Below are 22,039 nucleotides of genomic sequence, written 5' to 3' on the forward strand. Positions count from 1 at the left end.
TAATGTTTGATTCGTAGAAGCGCGCCATAAACTCAGATTCTGAAACATTAACCCCACCTAAATTATAGGGCATATACTGCGCATGGGCAGGTTCGTTATTTTCAGCGAAATAATAGCTTTAGATTCGTCTTTTTAGCTTTTAGCTGTGCTTTGTACGTTTGTGCTAAAGATGAGATGCGTGCAGCGATTAAATTTAACGGGTGTTTCTATTCATCACAGAATTTTTTTTAATGACAGTTTCATTTTTAAATTGCTTATCATATCATTTTTAATATTTATTTGTACAAGTTTTATTTAATTTTTGTAATTTGCAAAGTTTCTATGATGTGTTAGTACCAATCAACTAAGTGTTATAGTTACATTTTCATTTTAGAATAGTTGATAAAACTTTTTTTATGATTTTTCCAGATTGTTGAAATGTTCATCCTTTTCTCTTTTTAAAATAGAAATGGTGAGAAAATAAATAGAAAATATGTATCTACATATTTGTAAATTTTTTATTTCTAAAAATAACAAATATATATATATATATATATATATATATATATATATATAAATAATTACTATCATATGAAAATAGTCACTGTAAATATTATTGCAATTAACATTAGACAAAAAAAGTTCACACCTTTTCTTCGTCACTCTAAACTTTCTATCATCCACAGATATGTTTTGTTTATATCAACGTATAACTATTTCATGGTAGCGCATAATTATATATTTTAGAGTAATTGAATTATATATTTCCATAATTCAATCAATATAAACAAATCGAACAGTTGAATTTTGAAATATCAATAAATTGACTTCTCTTATATTTATGAAAATTAGTAAATCTAATTAAGTCTGCAAAGATGACATATTTATATTCATTGATTATTAAATCTAATTCTAGAGGTTCCCAATCACATCTATTGGCTCTGGCTCTGAGAATAGATCCTTATGATGGTGCTAAACACACATTATCTCCCACTCTAATGCAACGATCTTGCACAAATCCCTGGTAAAATATTGACTTACTGTTTTTACATCTTTATTATATAAAGGTAAAATAATATTCACGTGGTAATTAAATTTTTCATCTAAATAATGAATTCATTTTCATTGAAAAAAATTTAGAAAAACATAAACCGTCTTGAAATTTGAATAATTTTATTTTATCAACTTGGAAATTTCAAAAGAGATCCACTTATTAAATATCACAGTTTTCACACACCCATATTCACAATTTCAAAGAAAAATATTTACAATTTTGTAAAACTTTTAATTATATTTGACTAGCAAAGCATATAATTTCGTCTTTGCTTATGACCTCTTTACACGAATCCAACTAATTATGAAAGCCAGGGTGTAGAAATTTAGAATGTGGCTATTGTCAATGGCGGTAGAAAAAAACAGACAAGACACGTCAAAGTCTTATGGACTCAAAATTTATTGAACATCTCAAAATGCTAATAACTAAAGTCATCAATCCAAATTATGCGATATAAATGTTTACTAAAAGAAGCAACTGTTGGACATTGATTTTACACTAATTTCTTCAGAAAATACCAAGATGGACTAGGTGAAGGCTTCAATGGAAAACAGTGTGTTAACTGTCATTGTACACAAGCAACGTGAGCCTAAACCTATAGTTAGGGCATTGAAATCTCTGGTTAACTGAATGGAAAATGTTTGTAAATCGCAGTTGTGTATATAGGTTAACTTTTTATTTAGCGGGTTGTTTTGTTTTGGATTTTTAAAGGATTCAGATTTTGAGATGGTACTGTAGACCCTTGTGGCAAAGACATGGTAGTCCTAAATGTAAATGGTTGAACATTTATAATTGTGGAAATAATGACATAGATGGGCATTTTTACCCTCTTTGATTGTAATTGGTTGTATTGGTTTTGCTTGTATGTAAAGTGGGCGAAATCTCTCTCGTTTTGGTTTTTGATGGATCAATTAGTTGTATTGCTTTTGCTTGTATGTAATGATCAGGGCTTTTGATGGATCATAAATTATGGCAATTAGTTACCATTCTACAACTGCGCTGTCATTTTAATATGGTGTACTAATTATTGTTGTAGGTTTCTAATTAAAATTAGTTTTAGAAAGTTGTATTTCTGAATTGGGTTTAAGAAACTTGTATTTCTGAATTGAGTTTTTGGTTGTTTTAATTTTATTTTTGGGTGATGAATGTCTAATTCCTAATACATGAATTGGAAAAATTCATTATTTACTTAAATAAAATGTACAGAAAACCTCTCTTTGAATAGAAAGCCAAGCAAACAAGTTAATTTTTCCTATGACCTTGAATTTTATAAATTGATTTTTACTTCTAATCAATAGTCCTTCATTTGTTACAATTGTAAATAATTTTTTTAATAATCCATGTGAATAGCAGAGAAAAGTCCAGCAAGAACAAGAACAAGCACAAGCACAAGCACAAGCATAAGAAGATTCTGACAAGCACAAGAAGATTTTGTTCATATATTAAAATCAAGTTTGATCAAGAATGTAAATATATTCAATGGAGTCATTATTTCAAAATTTTGGGATAAAAAAAGCAAAAGAATTTTCAAACAAAAACACAAAAGAATCAAGAAGATTTTGTTCATATATTAAAATCAAGTTTGATCATAAATGTAAATATATTCAATGGAGTCATTATTTCAAAATTTTCAGATAAAAAGGCAAAAGAATTTTCAAACAAAAACACAAAAGAATCAAGTGCAGAAACCACCTACCTGTAACTAAATTTACGGGCAAGAAGCTTAAAAACCACTCAACATATTCTTGTTCTCAAACAAACTCTGCGAGTGTTCTGTAATTTGTTCTCACACTGTGATAGCTAAAATGGCTAAAATTTTGAACTTGAATTGGAGTTCCGAAGTTGTGAACATCACTGATAGGGTGGTAACTATTAACCTGAAGCCTCGAGGTCACAAGTCGCCAACCCAATTAATTCATGCTATATGAGATGGCATTCACACTTAACTCTGAAATTTATTGCGTCATTCTGCAAGTTTAACTATATAACACTTTTTCATCATAAATTCATGACTTAAGGATTTTTTTTTTAATATTAGGTTACGCTCTTATCGTACCAATTACCTCCCCTAGTCTATATTTTTATGAAATCTCTGCATATACATTCATGCGCTTTAAAAAAATAGTTATACAAAGCTGCGCATACTTTACTTTATTTAAAGTTAAAGTTGTTCAGTGATCAAAACAAAATTACATATGGGATATGGGAATTTTGTTCAACCTATCGAATCAGAGTCTAGATTTTATCATGCAGTGTTTATCAGGCATGCCAATATTATAAATAAACCGAATTTTGTTCAACCTATCGAATCAGAGTCTAGATTTTATCATGCAGTGTTTATCAGGCATGCCAATATTATAAATAAACCGGGCACGGAAAAAGCAGGAGGAGGTGGTCTGGGTCTCCATTTAGTGAAAGCTCAAACAGCTATTAAACTCTGCCGTCACTGCAGTATACGATGTATATATAAAATAATATATAATAATAAAAAATTTAAACCTGTCAATTTTCAATACGCCCGTCAATATGACATTTCAAAAATTATTGGTCAGTCAGCCCTAACGTGTAGATTTGGAAACCAATAGTATTTACATGTAAAAACACCAAAAAAATCGGATATACCGGCGTCAAATTTAACCCTGATGCGAGCTCCACTGTGTTTCATTCAAAAGACCTTGGCCGACTTCGTCACATTCGAGGTGGGTCCCTGGAAGTTCGAACTATTACTGGAACCAGGATTCCAGATTTCCTGTCAGTTACTCACTTGCACTTCTTTCCGGTCCTGGGCTGACCTATGTCGAGCGATAGCGCAAATTGTAACTGCGCTGACAAAACCCAGTGCCCGTATTTTGTCCACTTTGTTTTTCTCTACTGTTTTCATCCCAATTCCTGTCAATTTCTCTTTCTTCCTTTTCAAATTTCATGGCGCTCGTCATGAGTTCGAATCTAGGTAGGACTAAGCTCGTTCCATGTTTGGATTGTTTTGTTGCTTTGCAAGGAGAAGGGATTCCAGATGGACGGTATTGTGGAAACCAGCCATGAGATGGGGTACCGCGTTATCTGCATAAGTTGCTATAAATTTCAGTTTTATGGTTTCAAGATGATATGATAACTGAATATATTTTGGATTTGATGTTAACAGGGACGGTGGAGTTGTATCTCTGGAGAACGACTGCAAGTGTGGGCCAAACTGCCAGTGTGACACTTGCAGCTGCCACATCTAAGTCAATATATTGTCTCTTTAATAGTCGTAGTCTCTCCAAATGGTGTCTGAGAAGTCCAGTATATCATAACGTATGTTTGTTTCATCAGACCCAATGGATGGTTTTGGAGGGCCATAGAGGCTACTGTACCTGTACTTCTAAATAAACACTTAAACTTCAGTTTAAATAGACTTGGGATTTTCAGTATGTCTCTTGTATTGTTCATGGCATGTTAATTGTTTTGTGCTCTGCAGCTTAAATTTCTTTGATTTCCTGTGTTTGAGTGCTTGATAAGACTTTACATACAACAGAATATGGTTTTGCTCTTGATTCCATTTCTTTAGAAAAACGCAAATAAGTTTCCGAAAAAAGGACCCAAAATAAACTCAAGGCCTAATGATCAGGAAAGATGCGGGAGATTCTACCCGGAAATTAAAATTTTGAGTTAAATTTTAATTTTATTTATAAAATTTTAGGTTAAATGTGTATAAATTTCAATGATATTGTTATATATTATCGTAACTATATAAATTAAATGATTAGTAAATCTCAATAGGTAAGCATCAATCTACAACAATTAGTCAATACCACTTAAGTTAAAAATTATGCTATGAGAAAATTGCATAAAAAATTATAACCTACATTGGTCAATGTTAGCTGAATTGATAGTGGTTAATAGACAAATAGAATCCTATAGTCTTTCTTTGGGAGGAAGTAATAAATTGAGATGTAAAGTGAATAAATTAATTACCTGCTCAAGCACATGGAAATGCATAAACCACTAGTAAGTATACACATGTATAGTCTTACTCCTACATATAGTGAGAAGTAACTCCTAGCAAATAAATATATTTGCATTTTATTCCTATCCATTTTTTATACAATGAATTGTTTAAACTATGGTGGAAAGTAATTGATGGCAAATATGTTAATTACTTCTTTCAAAGATTAAGAATAAAAAATCACTACACAAATATGTAAAAATAATGCATGATTATTGCAACAATATCCATAAATTATGGTATAAAATATGTGAGGCAATTATCCACATGGAATTATCTTGTGCAAATGATGTAATAAGATGTCAAGTTATGGTTCAATCAAAATGTTTGAAAATTATATTTTTAATAACATTGAAAAATAAATATTTATTTATCGAAGTTAAACATTATAAGGTCTATTCGTCAATGCTAAACTTTAGTGGTCAACAAGCAAATCCATGGCTAGTGTTCTACATTGGGAGAGCCTAAGAAGCATCAAAACTAAACCTAAAAAAATCATAAATACTAACTAAATTATAACTTTATTTTAAACTACTATTATGATCATTAATTATGAAAATAATTAATATATAAGTTAAATATATATACATTAAAAAAAAAGAGATGGAACAAGATTCTTAATTATGGATATTTACCTCTAGTTTACCATGGATATTCCTAATATGTAACTAGACTTTATTCTAATACCATGGCTTTTCAATACCACATGCCCAAAAAACCATAACTAACTTCTTATGACATTTGTTTAGATGACATTGTTTTTAAATTAATCAATTTAATAAATATCAATTTTTGATTTGTGTATACTACCATGAACATTCTAAAATATTCTATTGAGGTTAAATCTATATCGTCCACTTAATAATTATTGATAATTTTTCCTATAAACATGTCTATTTTTAATAGGGCTTCCATAATTTTAATATAATTATCAATAATTTTAAGTGGATGGTATGGATTTAACTTTCATAAAATAGTCTAGAATATCTTTAGTAGTATACACAAATCAAAGGTTGAGATTTATTTGGACTAAAGTAGTTATGCATTTTTTCCATTTTAATAAAATTCATTAATCAAAACAAATATTATATGAACAAGTGTCAAATGAAATGAATTATGGTTTTTCCGACACATGGTATTGGCCCATAGTATTTACATAACAAAGTCTATTTACAGATTAATAATCTCCATGATAAAGTGATCATGAATATTCATGATTAAAAATCTCATGACGTTTTTTTTTTCAATGTATATATGTTTAACTTATATATTATTCTTAGTGTTTTAAATAAAGTTGTAATTTAGTTAATGGTTACGATGAAGTAAGTAGTTTTGATGTTTATTATGGGTTGATTCCTAAGAGCATATTCCATTGATTTAATTTATATGGTTGTTCTAGTTAAACTGACTCAACCATATCAATTAAATTATTGGTAAATGATGATATGTTTCAATCCATCATAAACATCAAAACAACTATTAGATAAGACATCTCACTTTGTTAAAATTAAAAAAAATCATCAAATTAACTAAATTATAACTTTATTTTACATTGTTATTATTAAATAATAAAAAGAATTAATATATAAGTTAAAACGTATGTAAAGTTGAGAAAACATGGAACAAGAGTTAACCATGGAGATTCTTACAATACCATGGCTTATCAATATATGTACTCAAAAAACCATAACTAATCTATTTAATTAATCAATTTAATTAGAAAAGAAAGAAGGGAATAATTAATTTGGAGATAAAACTCAATTTTTGATTTGTGTATGTTACTATGAATATTCTAGAATATTCAATTGAATTTAAATATCTACCATGTACATACTAATTATCAATAATTAAATTATAATTCTGGAAATTCTATTTAAAAATTACCTAATTAAAATTGTGAAAGTTTTTTTCTAAAATAAATATCCCTGAATTTAGACTTTTGTGATCCATATTATAAAAATAAAAAACCTTTCAATAAAAATGACATCGTATAAAAATAATTCTATTTATTTTGTAAATAATTTATATAATTAAACTAATTTATATTAAATTTATTTTAAATACTTTGAATATGGTTATTATCAAATTTTAAATACGTTATTAATATAAATGATAATATAATTTGTATTTTAGTTATTTTTGGATATAATTTAAATTAAAATAATAACTAATATTTATATAATTAGTATCATTTTAGAAAATTATATATTAAGTTATTTATTGATTTAAATGCAATATATGTAGCTAAATAATATTTTATTTGATTATAATAATAAATTTATTAAAAGGAAATCTGTAAAAAATGTAAATATTTTGTTTTACTGCAAAGGATTTGGTAAAATTGTGGACTATGTGAAATTTTAAATATGGATGTTGTTTTATTCTTTTTATAGATAATATTAACTATGGTCAGTCAAAAAACCATGGGAAATAGTGCTAAATGAGAGTTTCAGTTAAAAGACAATTATTCCTTTCCCCGGAGATAAATAATCTCATTGGGGACAAGGAAGCCAAGAGGGTGAGAGGGAAGGAAACCTGAGGTGGCCTTGAAGACTTGGTCTCTGGTGGAAGGAGGTCCAAGAGGAAGTTTGAAGTTGTGGAAGGGCAGGACGTTGCCAGCTAGGCATCCTTGAGTTGGTAGGTGCCCAGTGGGATCCTTAAGATAGACACATGAGTCTGAGTTTTGAGGAAGTTTGAATTTGTAAAAGGGCATGACGCTGCCAATTAGGCATCCTTGAGCTACTAGGTGGCCAGTGGGATCATTAAGGCATCCTTGAGCTGGTAGGTGGCCAATGGGATCCTTAAGACAGACTCGTGCTTCTGAGTTTTGAGTTCTTGCCCTGGACTGGAAAAATCTTGATGCTAGTTGTGGAAGGGCAGGACGCTACCAGCTAGGCATCCTTGAGCTGCTAGGTGGCCAGTGGGATCATTAAGGCATCCTTGAGCTGGTAGGTGACCAATGGGATCCTTAAGACAAACTCGTGCTTTTGAGTTCTTGCCCTGGACTGGAAAAATCTTGATGCCAATCTTGATGGCCTAAATATACCTGACTAGGTCTCTGTCAACCAACTGTTCTGGGAGACATTGGCTGGAAGAAAATCCCGTGGTGCCAACACAATACTCAAGGGTTGGGTGGAGCACTCTTGTCCCTAGTGCTTTGGGACTGCTTCATACAATTTGAGTAAAATTACTACACGAATTTATGTTTTTCATGAATTTATTTTATTTCATAATAAACAATAAAGTATAGCCGTCAATGTATAATCATGTTAAGTACATAATTCCATATGAAGTCTGCATTGTAAAGCTACCCTAAATCCACATTATACCAATAAATTCGTAGAGTGACAAGAATTTAAGAACCATAGACAATACCATCAACTAACCCTAGGGAACGGTCTATTAGACTTAAACGCCAAAATGGTTACAAACGACACATGAAAAGTCAACATAGTTACCATTTGGAGATCAAAGATAATGACGGTGTTAGTGTTGAAGAAAATTTGTGTAAATAAGTAAGGGTTTTACTTTAAGGGAATAAAAAATGGTCATGTCAGCGATTATATCTATGAATTAATATACCATTTTTTTCTAGGGTGTCGACAACACTCATCATCACAAGGACCAAATAAATATAATGGACCAAATAAATATACATATGATAAATTGTTCGGATAAGATAAATAAAAGATTTTTTTTTAATTAGGGATGGCTGGACCTGTTACAAAATCACAAGATTTTAAATACGTTATTAATATAAACGTTAAACTTTAAATATAATTTTTATTTAACTTATTTTGGTTATAAAAAAATTATATATTAAGTTATATATTGATTTAAATGCAATATATGTTATCTAATATTCTATTTGATTATCAATAATGAATTTATTAAAAAAAAATATATGATATTTAAAAACACTTAATTTTATTGGGTTATAATAGTAAATTTATTAAAACAATATATATGATATTTAAAGCACTTAATTTTACAGATATAATTTAATATTAAATTAAAAAAATCTAAAATTAAGTTTAAACCAAAACCATAGTATATAGAATATTCCTTCAATGATAACATCACCATTTTTATAACGAGGACACTATTTTTATATAACGAGGACACTATTTTTATAACGAGGAAAAAACCAAAGAGATCAGAAATTCTGACTGGATATGTGAGTATAATCACAGGATAACACCAAAGACAACGATAAGTAAATCGTTTATTGGGAAACAAAAGGAGCAGGCTGATTTTATTTCTTAGATGATTATAGCTGAAAATGAAAGATAAAAATAAACGGGGAATAGTATCTCGATGAAACTTTGTCAATAGATTTGACATTACAGCTAGATATTCAAACGTTATTGTTAGAGAATAAAATAATTTTGGGTTGAAATATTATATTAATTTTATTTATTTATTTTAATTTTTTTATTATTGGGTTGTATAGTTATTTCGCAAAGAAAGTTTAGAGAGTATATACTATTTTACAAACTCTCAAAGTAATTAAGATAGATTGTGTGGCCAATTTCTTGGGAACGAAGCGTGCGAAGTCTTATTATGATTGGTGTTATAGAAAACTTATTTTAGGTTTATCATTTCACTACTCCTTTGTAGAAAGGCGAGTTTTTATATCACGATTGTGTTACATCTTCGCCTTTGGTGGGATTTTATTTCTATCTATGTTATATGGCCATATTGGGATGTTGTGCTAGTTAAATGGGGTGACATTTGGTTGCTTTCAGAGCTCGAGTCACATGTTGAAAATGTTGTCGCAACTGCGACTCACAGAGGCCTCCCTTTTCTTTTACTCCTAGTGACTAAGGATGGTGGATATCAGACTAGGGGCAAGGGCAATGACATTTCTCCAAAACCTTAATTAGACTATGTTAAACAGGTTGGGACACCGATTGTGTGGATGCATTGCATATAAGGATGGTGGATACCAAACTAGGAGAAAGGGCAATGACATTTATCCGGAGCTTGAATTAGACTATGTTAGACAGGTTGGGACACTGGGTGTGTGGATGCATTGTATATAAGGGTGGTGGATATCAAACTAGGGTCAAGTGAAATGAAATTTCTCCAGAGCTTGAATTAGACTATGTTAAACAGGTTGGGACGCCGGGTGTGTGGATGAATTGCATATAGTAGGTTTCTATCTCTTGTTCTCAGTTTTAAATGACGAGGTGTTGGTTGGTCTTGACATTCCTTAGCTTCTTGTTTGGGTAATATCTTATCCCTCACTCGATGCATTGTTTTCTCGACTTATCCCTACTCTCCTATATTTGGATATGCCTAGACACTGGTTGGTTATACTAAGCACAGGTCCTTGGTGTTGGTTTGTATATGGTCCTTGGTTGTTGTTGGGGGAGGGGGTTGCCAACACTCTCAATTTTTTCTTTTGTGCATGACTTGATACTAGCTGGGGGAAGGTGGAGAGAGAGGGGGGTAACTAATTGGTAGGTTGTATTGGTGTTGGTGACTTCCATAATCTTGGACCTATGCTAGATTACTTTGTTTTGTGTCTTTAATGCCGCATCAACAGACACACAGTCGCAAAGGGGTTGGCATCCATGGCCAACAAGGGCAACCATATGTCTAGACTCAAGCCAAAAAAGTGATTGACATAAATCATTTAGTGACCTCTCCTAGCATTCGAGAGGAGATACATCAACTTGAGAATAATGTTTCTCATGATCGTTAGACCCACTAAGACTCAAAATTAATGGAGGAGGTTTCTCATTGGTTTCTTCACCATACTCATACTAGGTGAAGAAGGAACCAATATATGCACTCCATCACACTACACTGGCAGCTAAAGACCCTGATATGAAAATTATTAAAGGAGAAACAAAAGGATGGGAATGACATAAGATCCCTTCTTAATGATATCTAGAGGGCCTATTGGCAAGAAAATTCATGTCTTGAGAGGATGGATGCTCACTTGGCACACATAGAGACACATTCAATATGAGTTCAAGTCCTTTGCGCCAGTTGGTACTAGTGGGAAGGGCCCTACTCTAGTGACATCTTTAGATACCCGACTTGCATATTATGTTGTGCTTCTATTGTAGCATGTCGTCTCATTGTCATATGAATTTTCCATAATCAATTCTTTTTTCTTTTGTTTTAATTGAAATTTAGTGTCTTCTTATACTAGTGAATAGATCTAGTTTCACTTGTGGTGGAGTGAGGCCAATATAATTTTTTACAATTGTTTTACAACTTGATTTTCAACACACACACACACACATATATAGATATATATATATTTCTTCCTAAAAATAGTTTAACTAAAATTTTAATTATAATTAAAGAAATTATTAAATTTAATTTTTTTTCTACAAAAGTAAATTATTTTGTTGTAAGTTTAGTATATATATAATATTAAATTTTTGTATTACTAAAAGTAGTTTAATTAATATTTAATTATAATTAAAGAAATTATTAAATTTAATTATTTTTTTCTAAAAAATAAATAATTTTGTTGTAAGTTTAGTATATATATAATATTAATTTTTTCCTTACTAAAAAAAGTTTAATTAATATTTTAATTATAATTAAAGAAATTATTAAATTTAATCGATATTTGTCTATAAAAAAAAATTATTTTGTTGTAAATTTAGCTTATTTTCAATAATGGTTACTTTATGTGATCTCTATTTTTGTGAATTAGATATTTATGAAAAGATGAGAAAATTATTTATATAAATAATATATGTTATTGGAAAATAAGATATAAAATCCAATTTTCATGGTTGTGAATGATTCTATATTCATGTAACTCCATTTTTTTTATTTAGCTTATCTTTACCATCACAAGCTTAAATGATATTTGTTTTTGCTATATTGGATATTCATGAAGAGAATTAAAATTGTTCAATTCCATTATTTTTTTTAATTTAACTTATTTTTACCATCACAAGCTTAAATGATATTTGCTTTTGTTATATTAGATATTCATGAAAAGAACTAAAATTATTCATATAAATAAAATATACTATTGGGAATAAGATAGAAAAACTAATAGTCATATTTATTCATATAATTCCAATTTTACATTAAGAAATTTTTCCATAACACATTTACCCATACATTTTCAAGTTATTTAAAAAAATCTAAATTTTATTTATAACCAAGCAAAAACTACTACTAAAAAAATATGAACTCCTCCCATTTTGAAAAACCTCTATATTATTACAGATTATCATTACACATTATATTATTGCAGATTATCATTACACATGTTTCACATTGAAAACCCTCTATATCATTACACATTTATAATTTGCTTCTCAAAACACTAACAAAACACAAAACATTCTTTCTATGTAAATAAGGTATAGCATTTTTTAGTCTTGACCAAATAAAATGACAAGATTTTTGATACAATCATAAAGTTTCGAAATCTTTTGAACATCTAAACTAATCTTTTGAACCTTTTAAATTATACAAAATCAAAAACTTAAAATTATTTATAATTTCGTGTTTAATTATTTTATTAATTCTATGTAGTCACATTGCTCTAAATAAATAATTGTATCGAAAACCTTACCCACGGCCATATAAACGTCGTGACCTAAAATTATGATGTTTCACCCGTGATAATGACTCAAAATAAACTTAAAAGCTCAATGATGAAGAAGGACGCCACAGATTCTTCCTCGAAGTTGTGACATGTGAGTCTGTGACACTTACTTTGAATGTGATTCGACATTAAGAAACCATGACTTCATGAATAAAATAATTATAATCATGATCCATATCGCCTATAAACCATTAAATCTGCGCATCATTATGCATCAATGGTTTGTCATTCGTCCAACAGTCACTTTAGAAAAGCGGAGGCCATCATTATTCCTTTTACAGAAACTACTGAACGTTTACCTAGAGACTGGAGTGACGGAGTCCATTGACACTCCATCTCTTATGTCGCATCGCAATAATGTTTGATTCGTAGAAGCGCGCCATAAACTTAGATGCTGAAACTTTAACCCCCACCCAAATAATAGCGTTAGATTCGTCATTTTGCGCGGTACCTTGTACTTTCGTGATCAAATTGTATGCGTCACGCTCCACTTTATTCCGTTGAGAGGACGCTGGCGGTCCCTGCAGCTCTTGGGGCCCAAGCGACGATTCCTTTTTTCCCATAGGTGACTCACCTCCACTTCCTTCGGGTGCTGGCGTGCCCTATATAAACGCCGTCTCGAAAGTATCTAATAACTTGAAAGTTCCCAGCAAAGTAGTTTGTTGTTGTTTCTTCGTCATTTGTGTTGCCAACATGTCGAGCGATTGCGCAAATTGTGACTGTGCTGACAAAACCCAATGCCCGTACGTTCTCCACTATGTTTTTCTCAACTGTTTTCATCCCATTTCCTATCAAATTCCTCTTTCGTATTTTCCAATTTCATGCTGCTCGTCATGAGTTCGAATCTAGCTAGGACTAAGCTCGTTCCATGTTTGGATTGTTTTGTTGCACAGCAAGAAGAAGGGATTCCAGATGGACGGTATTGTGGAAACCAACTATGAGATGGGGTACCGCGTTATGTGTACAAGTTGTTATAAGTTTCATTTCTATGGTTTCAGAATGATATGATAATTGAATGTATTTGGGTTTTGTGTAAACAGGCATGCTGCCGAAGTATCTGTGGAGAACAACTGCAAGTGCGGCCCCAACTGCCAGTGCGGTACATGCAGCTGCCACACCTGATTCAATATATAGTCTCTTTGATAATAGTAATCTCTGCCAATGGTGTCTGATAAGTCCAATATATCATATAAATATTATATGTATATTTCATCAGATCCAATGGATGGTTTTGGAGGGCTGTAGAGGCTACTCCTAAATAAACACTTGAATTTAAATAGAGTTGGGATTTTCAGTATGTCTTGTATTGTTCATGGTATGTTAATTGTTATGCTGTGCTCTGCAGCTTAAATTTCTTTATTTCATGTGTTTGAATGCTTGAGAAGACTTTACATATAACAGGATATTGTTTTGCGCCTGATATTTTTATTCAGGCAGTAAAGTGGTGATGATATGTGTATAAAACGTTATAGTAACAATATTTATTGATTGGGTTTGATGATTCATATCTTTTCGTAACACACACAACGAAGCTTGACAAACGATGACAATAATAATTAGGAGCCCATTAGATGGTCAAATTTGATCTTCGTAGATTTGTTAAATCTCGCCCAGTTTTATATTCGGATTTAAAACATGAAAATAATATCATTAGTCCTTCAAGCAGGTTGAAAGCACCTTCCATATTGAAAAATTTTATTTTACTTATTTATTATTTCCATTTTGAATCTTAAAGCACTTTGGAGTTTTATGTTGATTCCTATAGTACATAGATATAGATATAGATATAGATATATAGAGTAAAAATTTATATACATGCAAGCTGGATTGGGAGTTAGAGAAGTAACGCCATTTATGATCGGATTGGGAGTTAGAGAAGCAACGCCATTTATGATCCGACAGATTACAGATATTCAATTGATGCTCGGACATCAGAGAGGCAAGGCCGAGAATGTTGATGTAAACTTTTGTCACAACTTTAATGTGTATTTAATATGTAAATGCAATTATTAGCTTGGATAAATAAGTTTTAGGTTTGGATTTTATGATTTAGGTGAAGTAATAAAATGTCTTTTTAAAGAATTTAATTAGGATGGCGTAATTATTTATATGGTTTGAAAATTTTGAATATTTATAAATAGTGTAATTTTTCAAATTTATAAAATTTATAAATTTGTTTTAATAGGATTTTTTTTATTTCAAAAAAAAATGTATTTTTAGTTATCTATGTTTCTTACTCTTTTGTTATTGATTTAATCTTTGTTATTTTATGGTGTTGATGTGAGCCTAGTCTAAAGATGATAGAAATAATGAGAAATGAATATAACATTTTCTTAGATCTATGCAAGCATCTTTTATATTGTTGTATGTTTTTATCTTTACATTCTTGAAACTAAAAAGAATTTGGGATTGGGTTCTTGTTATCCATATTTCACTCAAGAAAAGAATGAGAAATTTGAATAGAAAAAGGAAGCCAAATCTGGGAGGGTAAAAATAGTAGGAAAAGGGAATTTTTGCCTTTAAAAGGAAGGCTTCCATGCTATGTTCTTATGGAACAACCATGAAAGGAAGCCATAAGAATCTTGAGAAGAACCAAGAACTAAAAAATAAAAATATTGTAGTTAATGGGCAATAACTTGGACCTTTCTGTACACATTGAAGAGAACCAAAGGAACTTTAGTCATGAACCAATGGTGAGCAGAGAAAGAAGAAACACCTTGTGTTGTATGGTTATTTCACATTTCCTGTTCACCTTTCTTCTATCAAAGTCTTGTTAGGGGTGGTGTCTTTAGAGCACTATTTATGATTAACTAGAAAATAGTCATATCTTAATCAATTTCTTGGTATTTAGCTTTTAAGGGAAATGAGTGTTATATATTTTCTTTTAGAATTTTTGGTTGTCTTGATATTAAAAAAATGACCTTTGACTAATTATTACTATAAAATTGAAAAAAAATTATGAATGAAATTGTTGGTAAAGATTTTTCTATAATTCTAAATATTTCTTTATTTGTTGTTTGTCACATATCTTCATATTTATATCTATTTTTTCTTTTTATGGATATTTCCTTTGATACATGGAAGGTTTTCTCTTGTTAAAGGAATGCCATGAACCATATTAAAAATGTCATATAAAATATGGACAAAATGTCTAATTGGAAATGAGTTCCTAAACTCTTGCACTAGGGTAATATTTATTGTGCTCTTGGATGTCAATTGCAATTATAGACATTGGGCTTTTTTTTAAAATATGAAATCCAATATAATGCTTTGAATGATTTTATACATGTCCAAATATCTCTCTCTTTAGTGAGTTTCTATTATGACAAGTATTTTAAGGTCAAAAGACATGTTGAAGTAACTTTCACCAATTGGAAGTAATCTTAGATATGGCCATAAAGTACTTTTTCCCTAGAATATTTGCATCCACTACCCATTTTACTATGTAGTGTTCACATATTAATGTCAAAAGACATGTCGAAGTAACTTTCACCAATTGGAAGTAATCTTAGATATGGCCATAAAGTACTTTTGCACGAGAAGATTTGCATCCAATACCCGTGTTACTATGTAGTGTTCACAAGCAGATATGCTTGAGAGTGTGATTAAAGAGGCTATGATTATGGAATAGAGATTATTATAGAAATTCCTTTTGGAAAGTTTTTATTTGTAAATATCATTTTTATTTTTTGTAATGTTGTGGTTCACTTCATATAGAAATAGTGTATTTAGTTATTAAAAAATATTAATTACGAGGTATAATGCATCATCTAAACACCATGAGTTTAGTGTTTCTAATCAAAATATTTATACATATAATTACATCTTCCTCTTTTTTGTCAACAAATATATGTCTACAATTTGTGTTGTGGTAGTTGAAATGTCATAATTAAAAAGAAGATTAGTTTGGTATTCATTTATATGAAACGAAATTTTAGTCTCTTGTTTATTATTGTAGTGGTGTTTTGAAACTATGATTACGAATTTGTCTAAGAAAAGACCCTATTTCTTTATTTTTCTTTTAAGGAAAAGGTCCTTTTTATATAGATTAGAATGGTATTCATTTGTCTATGTTGTTCAAGTGTTTCTTGGAATGTTCATTTAGTTAAGTGTTGGGGATGATCATTTTTTGTTATTGTTGGGTTATGCCAATATATGTAGCAATATTAGCAATCCTTAGTTTATTTTTGAAGAAAATGCTTATTTGCATCATGAAGAAGCTTGTGCATTTGTGATATTTCATACCAATTATTATTTTAGTAGTGACATATTGATAGTTCAAATTACATAATTGAAAAGAAATTTAGTTTGGTATTCATTAATATGAAATGAAATGTTAGTCTCTTGTTTATTATTTTGGGGTTTTTCGAAACTATGATTAGGAATTTGCCCAAGAATAACCCATGTTTCTTTAAATTTCTTTAAAGGAATAGGAATTTTTCATGTAGATAAGAATGATATACACGTGTCTACTATTGTTCGAGTTTTTCTTGGAATGTTCATATAGTTAAATGTTGTGAATGATCATTTGTTGTTATTGTTGGATTATGTCAATATATGCAATAGTATTACCAATCTTTAGCTTATTTTTGAAAAAAAACTTTTGTGCATTTGTGATATTTCATACCATTTGTTATTTTCGTCATAACATATCGCATCACATGAATGTTTTTTTCATGTGAAATAGAGAAACTTTTTTTCATTTATGTTGTTTTGCACCTAATGATCTTTTAATAGTGACATATGAGTGCACATGAAAGTTTTATTTTGATGCAAAAAAAGAAACTTGTGCATTTGTGTTGTTTTGCACCTAATGTTCTTTTAGTTGTGACATATCACATCACATGAATGTTTTATTTTCATGAAGAATAAAGAAATTTGTGAAATTGCATTGTTATCATATTGGAAGTTGTTTTAGTTGCAACATATCCAAACATATCACTCACATGAAAACTTCTATTCATATGATATATTGCAATACTCCAAATTTTAAGTGGATATGATAACAAATATATATATATATATATATATATATATATACATAATCCAAAGCATTCAAGAGATGCAACATAGCATTTAGACAAAGTTTTGCACATATAGTTAAAATGGATGTTATATGCTAGAGATAAGGTTGGTTATGGTGCAATATACTGCCGTTCATATAAGAAACCAAATTAAGTGAAATATATGGTGTTTCAAAAAGAAAGTAAGATGAAATGTGATATATGGAATTTCACATAGAAAATAAGATGAAACGCACTACAAGTTGTATTGCACAAAAAATTCATCAAAATGAAACATGGGGATTTTGTGATAGGATATGGAAAGTAAATATCAAAAATTGGGGACATAAAAATTAGTATTAGAGTTGAGTGTTGATTTGGTGAAGAAAAATTGAAAAGTATCGTACCATCCCAACTATGCACATGGGTGGTTGGGTATATTATAATTTGTCGGTTCAAATTAGCAAAAAGCCCATTTATGTAGAAGGAAGAAATTATGATACCTTAAATAAATTTGGGCTTTCCCACTTCCCTTAGATGAGTGGCATGAATTAAAGAAGCCACTGTCATTACAACTAACGAAAATATTGTGTTCCACAATAAGATGGAAGAAAAGAACACCAAACACTAAACAAAAGTCAAGGAAAAGAACATATGGAATGAGAAGTGGAAGATGAAGGTGAACAATAAGCTAGTGTGATGAAATTACAAGGGACATCTTAGTAAAAAGAGAAAAAATATTATCAAATAAAGAGACGTATTGGTAACATATTAACCTTCTTGAGATGAATTTTAATTGCAAATTGACAAGAATTCTCATACATAAGGAAGTATGCGAGTTGGGGTTTTTGTTAAGTACAGATTGGGGCTTTTCTTGACTTCCTTTCATATGCTAGCTGAAAACGTTAATTCTGATTTGGACTGAGGATTCCAATACAATGTATGCATTTTGGTTTTTAAGGCTTAGATCCATTGATTCGACCTGAGACTCTAAGAGTAATTTTTTGTGTGTAAATGTAAAAGAGGAAACCCACGCATGGGGTTCTGCTTTGTATTCATCTATTTCCTTAGCTCTAAACTAAAGATGTGTTTTCGGCTTTGATTGAATAATATTCTTTATAGATTTTAGCTCTGTTCTTAATGCATGTATTCCTTCAGTTTCATATTGAGGCACTATACTTCCTATTTAATATGCAACACATTATTATGGCATTACTATGGTTACTGCTTCGCAGCATTTTGTGCTTTCACTTTCTGGTTTGTAATGTTTTCTTTGGTTATATCCCATAACTAGATGTAGTTCTTGATTTTATTCTGGCTCTGCCTTCTAAGAGCCGAGTTGCTACTAGTAAACCCTATATATTTCTTTCTCTGAGGATTAGTGGGTTTTCTCACTCCGATAACGTGGCAAAACCCTTGTTCCTCCCTGACTGGGAATCTACACAACTTTCTTTACCACGTTAGTTGCTTCTATGAATTTAGCAGTAAATAATTCCTCTTTTTACCATTCTTCATTACTCCTTTTAATTTATGTTTCTATCAATTTATCAGTAGAACGAGTCTGTTATTTTACAGAGTTATGAGCTACAGTGAATAGCTTCATTATCTTACGGGTTGTTGTCTTTATGAATTGATAGAGAGTAACTTCGTATTTTACAAATTATTGTTTTTATAGATTTACTGTCTTTATGATTCGATAGTAATAACCTCATAATCTACAATTTTACTATCTTTGTATATAGAAGTTATTCTTCAGTTTTACTGTTTTTTTTTTATGTATCGATAGTATATACCTCATTAATCTACAGGTTTACTATCTTTGTGATGTAGAAGTTAATCTACAGAATCTACAGGTTTACTGTCTTTTATATCGATAGTGAATATCTTCATTAATCTACAACTTTACTATATTTGTGATGTAGAATTTAATTTACAAAATCTACATTTTTACTATCTTTTATATTGATAGTGAATATCTTCATTAATCTATAGTTTTTCACACAAACCCTTCTTAATTGCTGGACCATTATTTCTCATAGTAATTAACTTACTTAAGAAAGAAAGCATGTCCATCATGCTAGTTAGAAGATAACTCCTGTAACTAAATAGACATATTTATTAGATTATAGTTATCTATCTCGCTGATTTCCTAGTTGAAATGGATTTTAATCCTCTGATTGTCTTGCTTCCCAACCTTCAAACTAGCACTGCTCCGCTTTATGTCTCCCCCCGAGCTACCCTTCATAGGGTTTTCTCCTCAAGAACTTATGTCTTGAACAGTAAAAGCTATCTGGTCTTAACCAGACTTAGCTACTATATCACTGTCTGTCCTTCCAACACAGTTAACCTCTTTCTTTTAATATGTTAAATTTTTTTCCTCCATGATCTCAGATGCCCCCCATCCTCTTGATCCCTTGGATTAAATCTTCTCTTGGAAGTAGTTAGGGTTGGGTAACTGCCCAACCTAACTGTTTGAGAAATAAAATTGTCACCCTTTGACAATTCATTCTCATTTAGGTTTAATCAAACAATTACTGCCATAATTCCAGCATTCCACTTTTCATGCATTTAAATCAAAATTAACTAATTATATAAACTTAATCAATATTCAGTTTGTTTAAAAGTGCAGTAAATAAATATTTACATATATGGAGGACATCACATCCCCTCCGCCTAAGATTGAACATCGTCCTGATGTTCTTCTATTGGAAATAACTTCGGAAAAATTTCCTTCTTGGTTTGTTCGTCTTCCCAGGTAGCCTCCTTAGGCCCAAAATGCTGCCATTGTACTTTAACTTGGGTGATAACTCATCTCCGCAGCATTACTTTTCTCCGATCGAGTATACCCAATGGTTTGACCAGGAACTCGCCTTCCGGTTCGACCTGTATGCCAAAAGTAAAACTTTAGTTAATTCATGAAATCAAAATATAAATTAGCTATACGATTTTTATGTGCATATATATATAAGATAGGTCGATGAGAATTCAACTCTTCCTCCTCATCTGTATTTCTTGCCAACTTATTATGTGTTTGGGGTCATATATACATTTCTTTAATATCGAAACATGAAAAACATTGTGTACACAAATATGGCTGGGTAAGGCGAGTTGATAAGCCACTAGTCCAATTCGTGCTAAAATTTGAAAAGGACCGCAAAATCTAGGTGCTAACTTGGCACATCCATTCCATTACAGTGAACTGAACACTGATTAAGTTTATATAATTAGCTAATTTTGATTTAAATGCATGAAAAGTGGAATGCTGGAATTATGGCAGTAATTGTTTGATTAAACCTAAATAAGAATGAATTGTCAAAGGGTGACAATTTTATTTCTAAAACAGTTAGGCTGGAAAATTACCCAACCCTAATTACTTCCAAGAGAAGATTTATTCCAAGGGATCAAGAGGATGGGGGGCATCTGAGATCATGGAGGAAAAATATTTAACATATTAAAAGAAAGAGATTAATTGTGCTGGAAGGACAGACAGTGATATAGTAGCTAAGTCTGGTTAAGACTAGATAGCTTTTACTGTTCAAGACAAAAGTTCTTGAGGAGAAAACCCTGTGAAGGGTAGCTCGGGGGGAGACATAAAGCGGAGCAGCGCTGGTCTCAAGGTTGGGAGGCAAGACAATCAGAGGATTAAAATCTAGTTCAAATGGGAAATCAACGAGACAGATAAGTATAATCTAATAACTCTGTCTATTTAGTTAAAAGAATTATCTTTTAATTAGCATGATGGGCATGCTTTCTTTCTTAAATAAGTTAATCACTATGAGAAATAATGGTCCAGCAACTAAGAAGGGTTTGTGTGAAAAACTGTAGATTAATGATATTCTGTAATTAATGACTATCTTTAATCTTTTTGGGCCACTGACTGCCAGTAGGGCTACGGACCACAGTCTCTGGAGCTTTCCTCGTGGTGTCTCTAGCTGGAACTTCATGCACAGGTAAGGGTGCAATATCGACGATGCTCTGGCGATTTCCAAATCGGACGATTGAGACATTTGCCTATCGACCAAAACTCTGTCAGGATGTGGAAGTCGGTCCTTTGGTGCAATTGTCATTCACTTGTTTGGTCTCTGGTTTAGCTGAGGAGCTCTTCCTATGGTAATGGGTTTTTGCTTGAATTTTTCTTCCTTCCAAAGCATTTCACTATTGGTTGATATAAATAACCTACGAACTAAAGTCCTTACTGTTGTGCCACATTTTACCTTCGAAACTATCCTTGCATCCAGATGAGGTTCTGTTGTATCTATTATTGCATGAGCAGGTAAATACTTTCATATTTCCATATATGTGTTGTTGTTTTTGGTTTATCTTCTCTTAAGTTTTTTGTTGAAAACTAATTTTCGATGCCTTGGTGTGTATTTGCCAGGTCTTTCATGCTCCAGGTGCTGAAGCGTTGGGGTTCTTTGGTCCTT

At 30.9% G+C, this 22,039-nt stretch overlaps 1 protein-coding gene and 1 pseudogene across 1 annotated transcript; both read left to right on the forward strand.

The window, feature by feature from the left end:
* The first annotated feature begins 3,827 nt into the window (after positions 1 to 3,827).
* LOC149230559 (metallothionein-like protein EMB30 pseudogene) lies at positions 3,828 to 4,257 on the forward strand (annotated as a pseudogene).
* Positions 4,258 to 13,224: 8,967 nt separating this feature from the next.
* On the forward strand, positions 13,225 to 13,909 carry LOC149230560 (metallothionein-like protein EMB30). The gene is made up of 3 exons (XM_089376074.1): positions 13,225 to 13,355; positions 13,506 to 13,559; positions 13,653 to 13,909. Exons 1-3 carry the CDS (start codon positions 13,306 to 13,308, stop codon positions 13,732 to 13,734), a joined length of 186 nt encoding a protein of 61 aa, XP_089232200.1. The 5' UTR covers positions 13,225 to 13,305; the 3' UTR covers positions 13,735 to 13,909.
* Positions 13,910 to 22,039: the final 8,130 nt, after the last annotated feature.

This window comes from Pinus tabuliformis, chromosome J (genome assembly GCF_031772625.1).
Source record: "Pinus tabuliformis cultivar Carrire ecotype Pingquan chromosome J, CPIR1, whole genome shotgun sequence".
Classification (NCBI taxonomy): Eukaryota; Viridiplantae; Streptophyta; class Pinopsida; order Pinales; family Pinaceae; genus Pinus; species Pinus tabuliformis.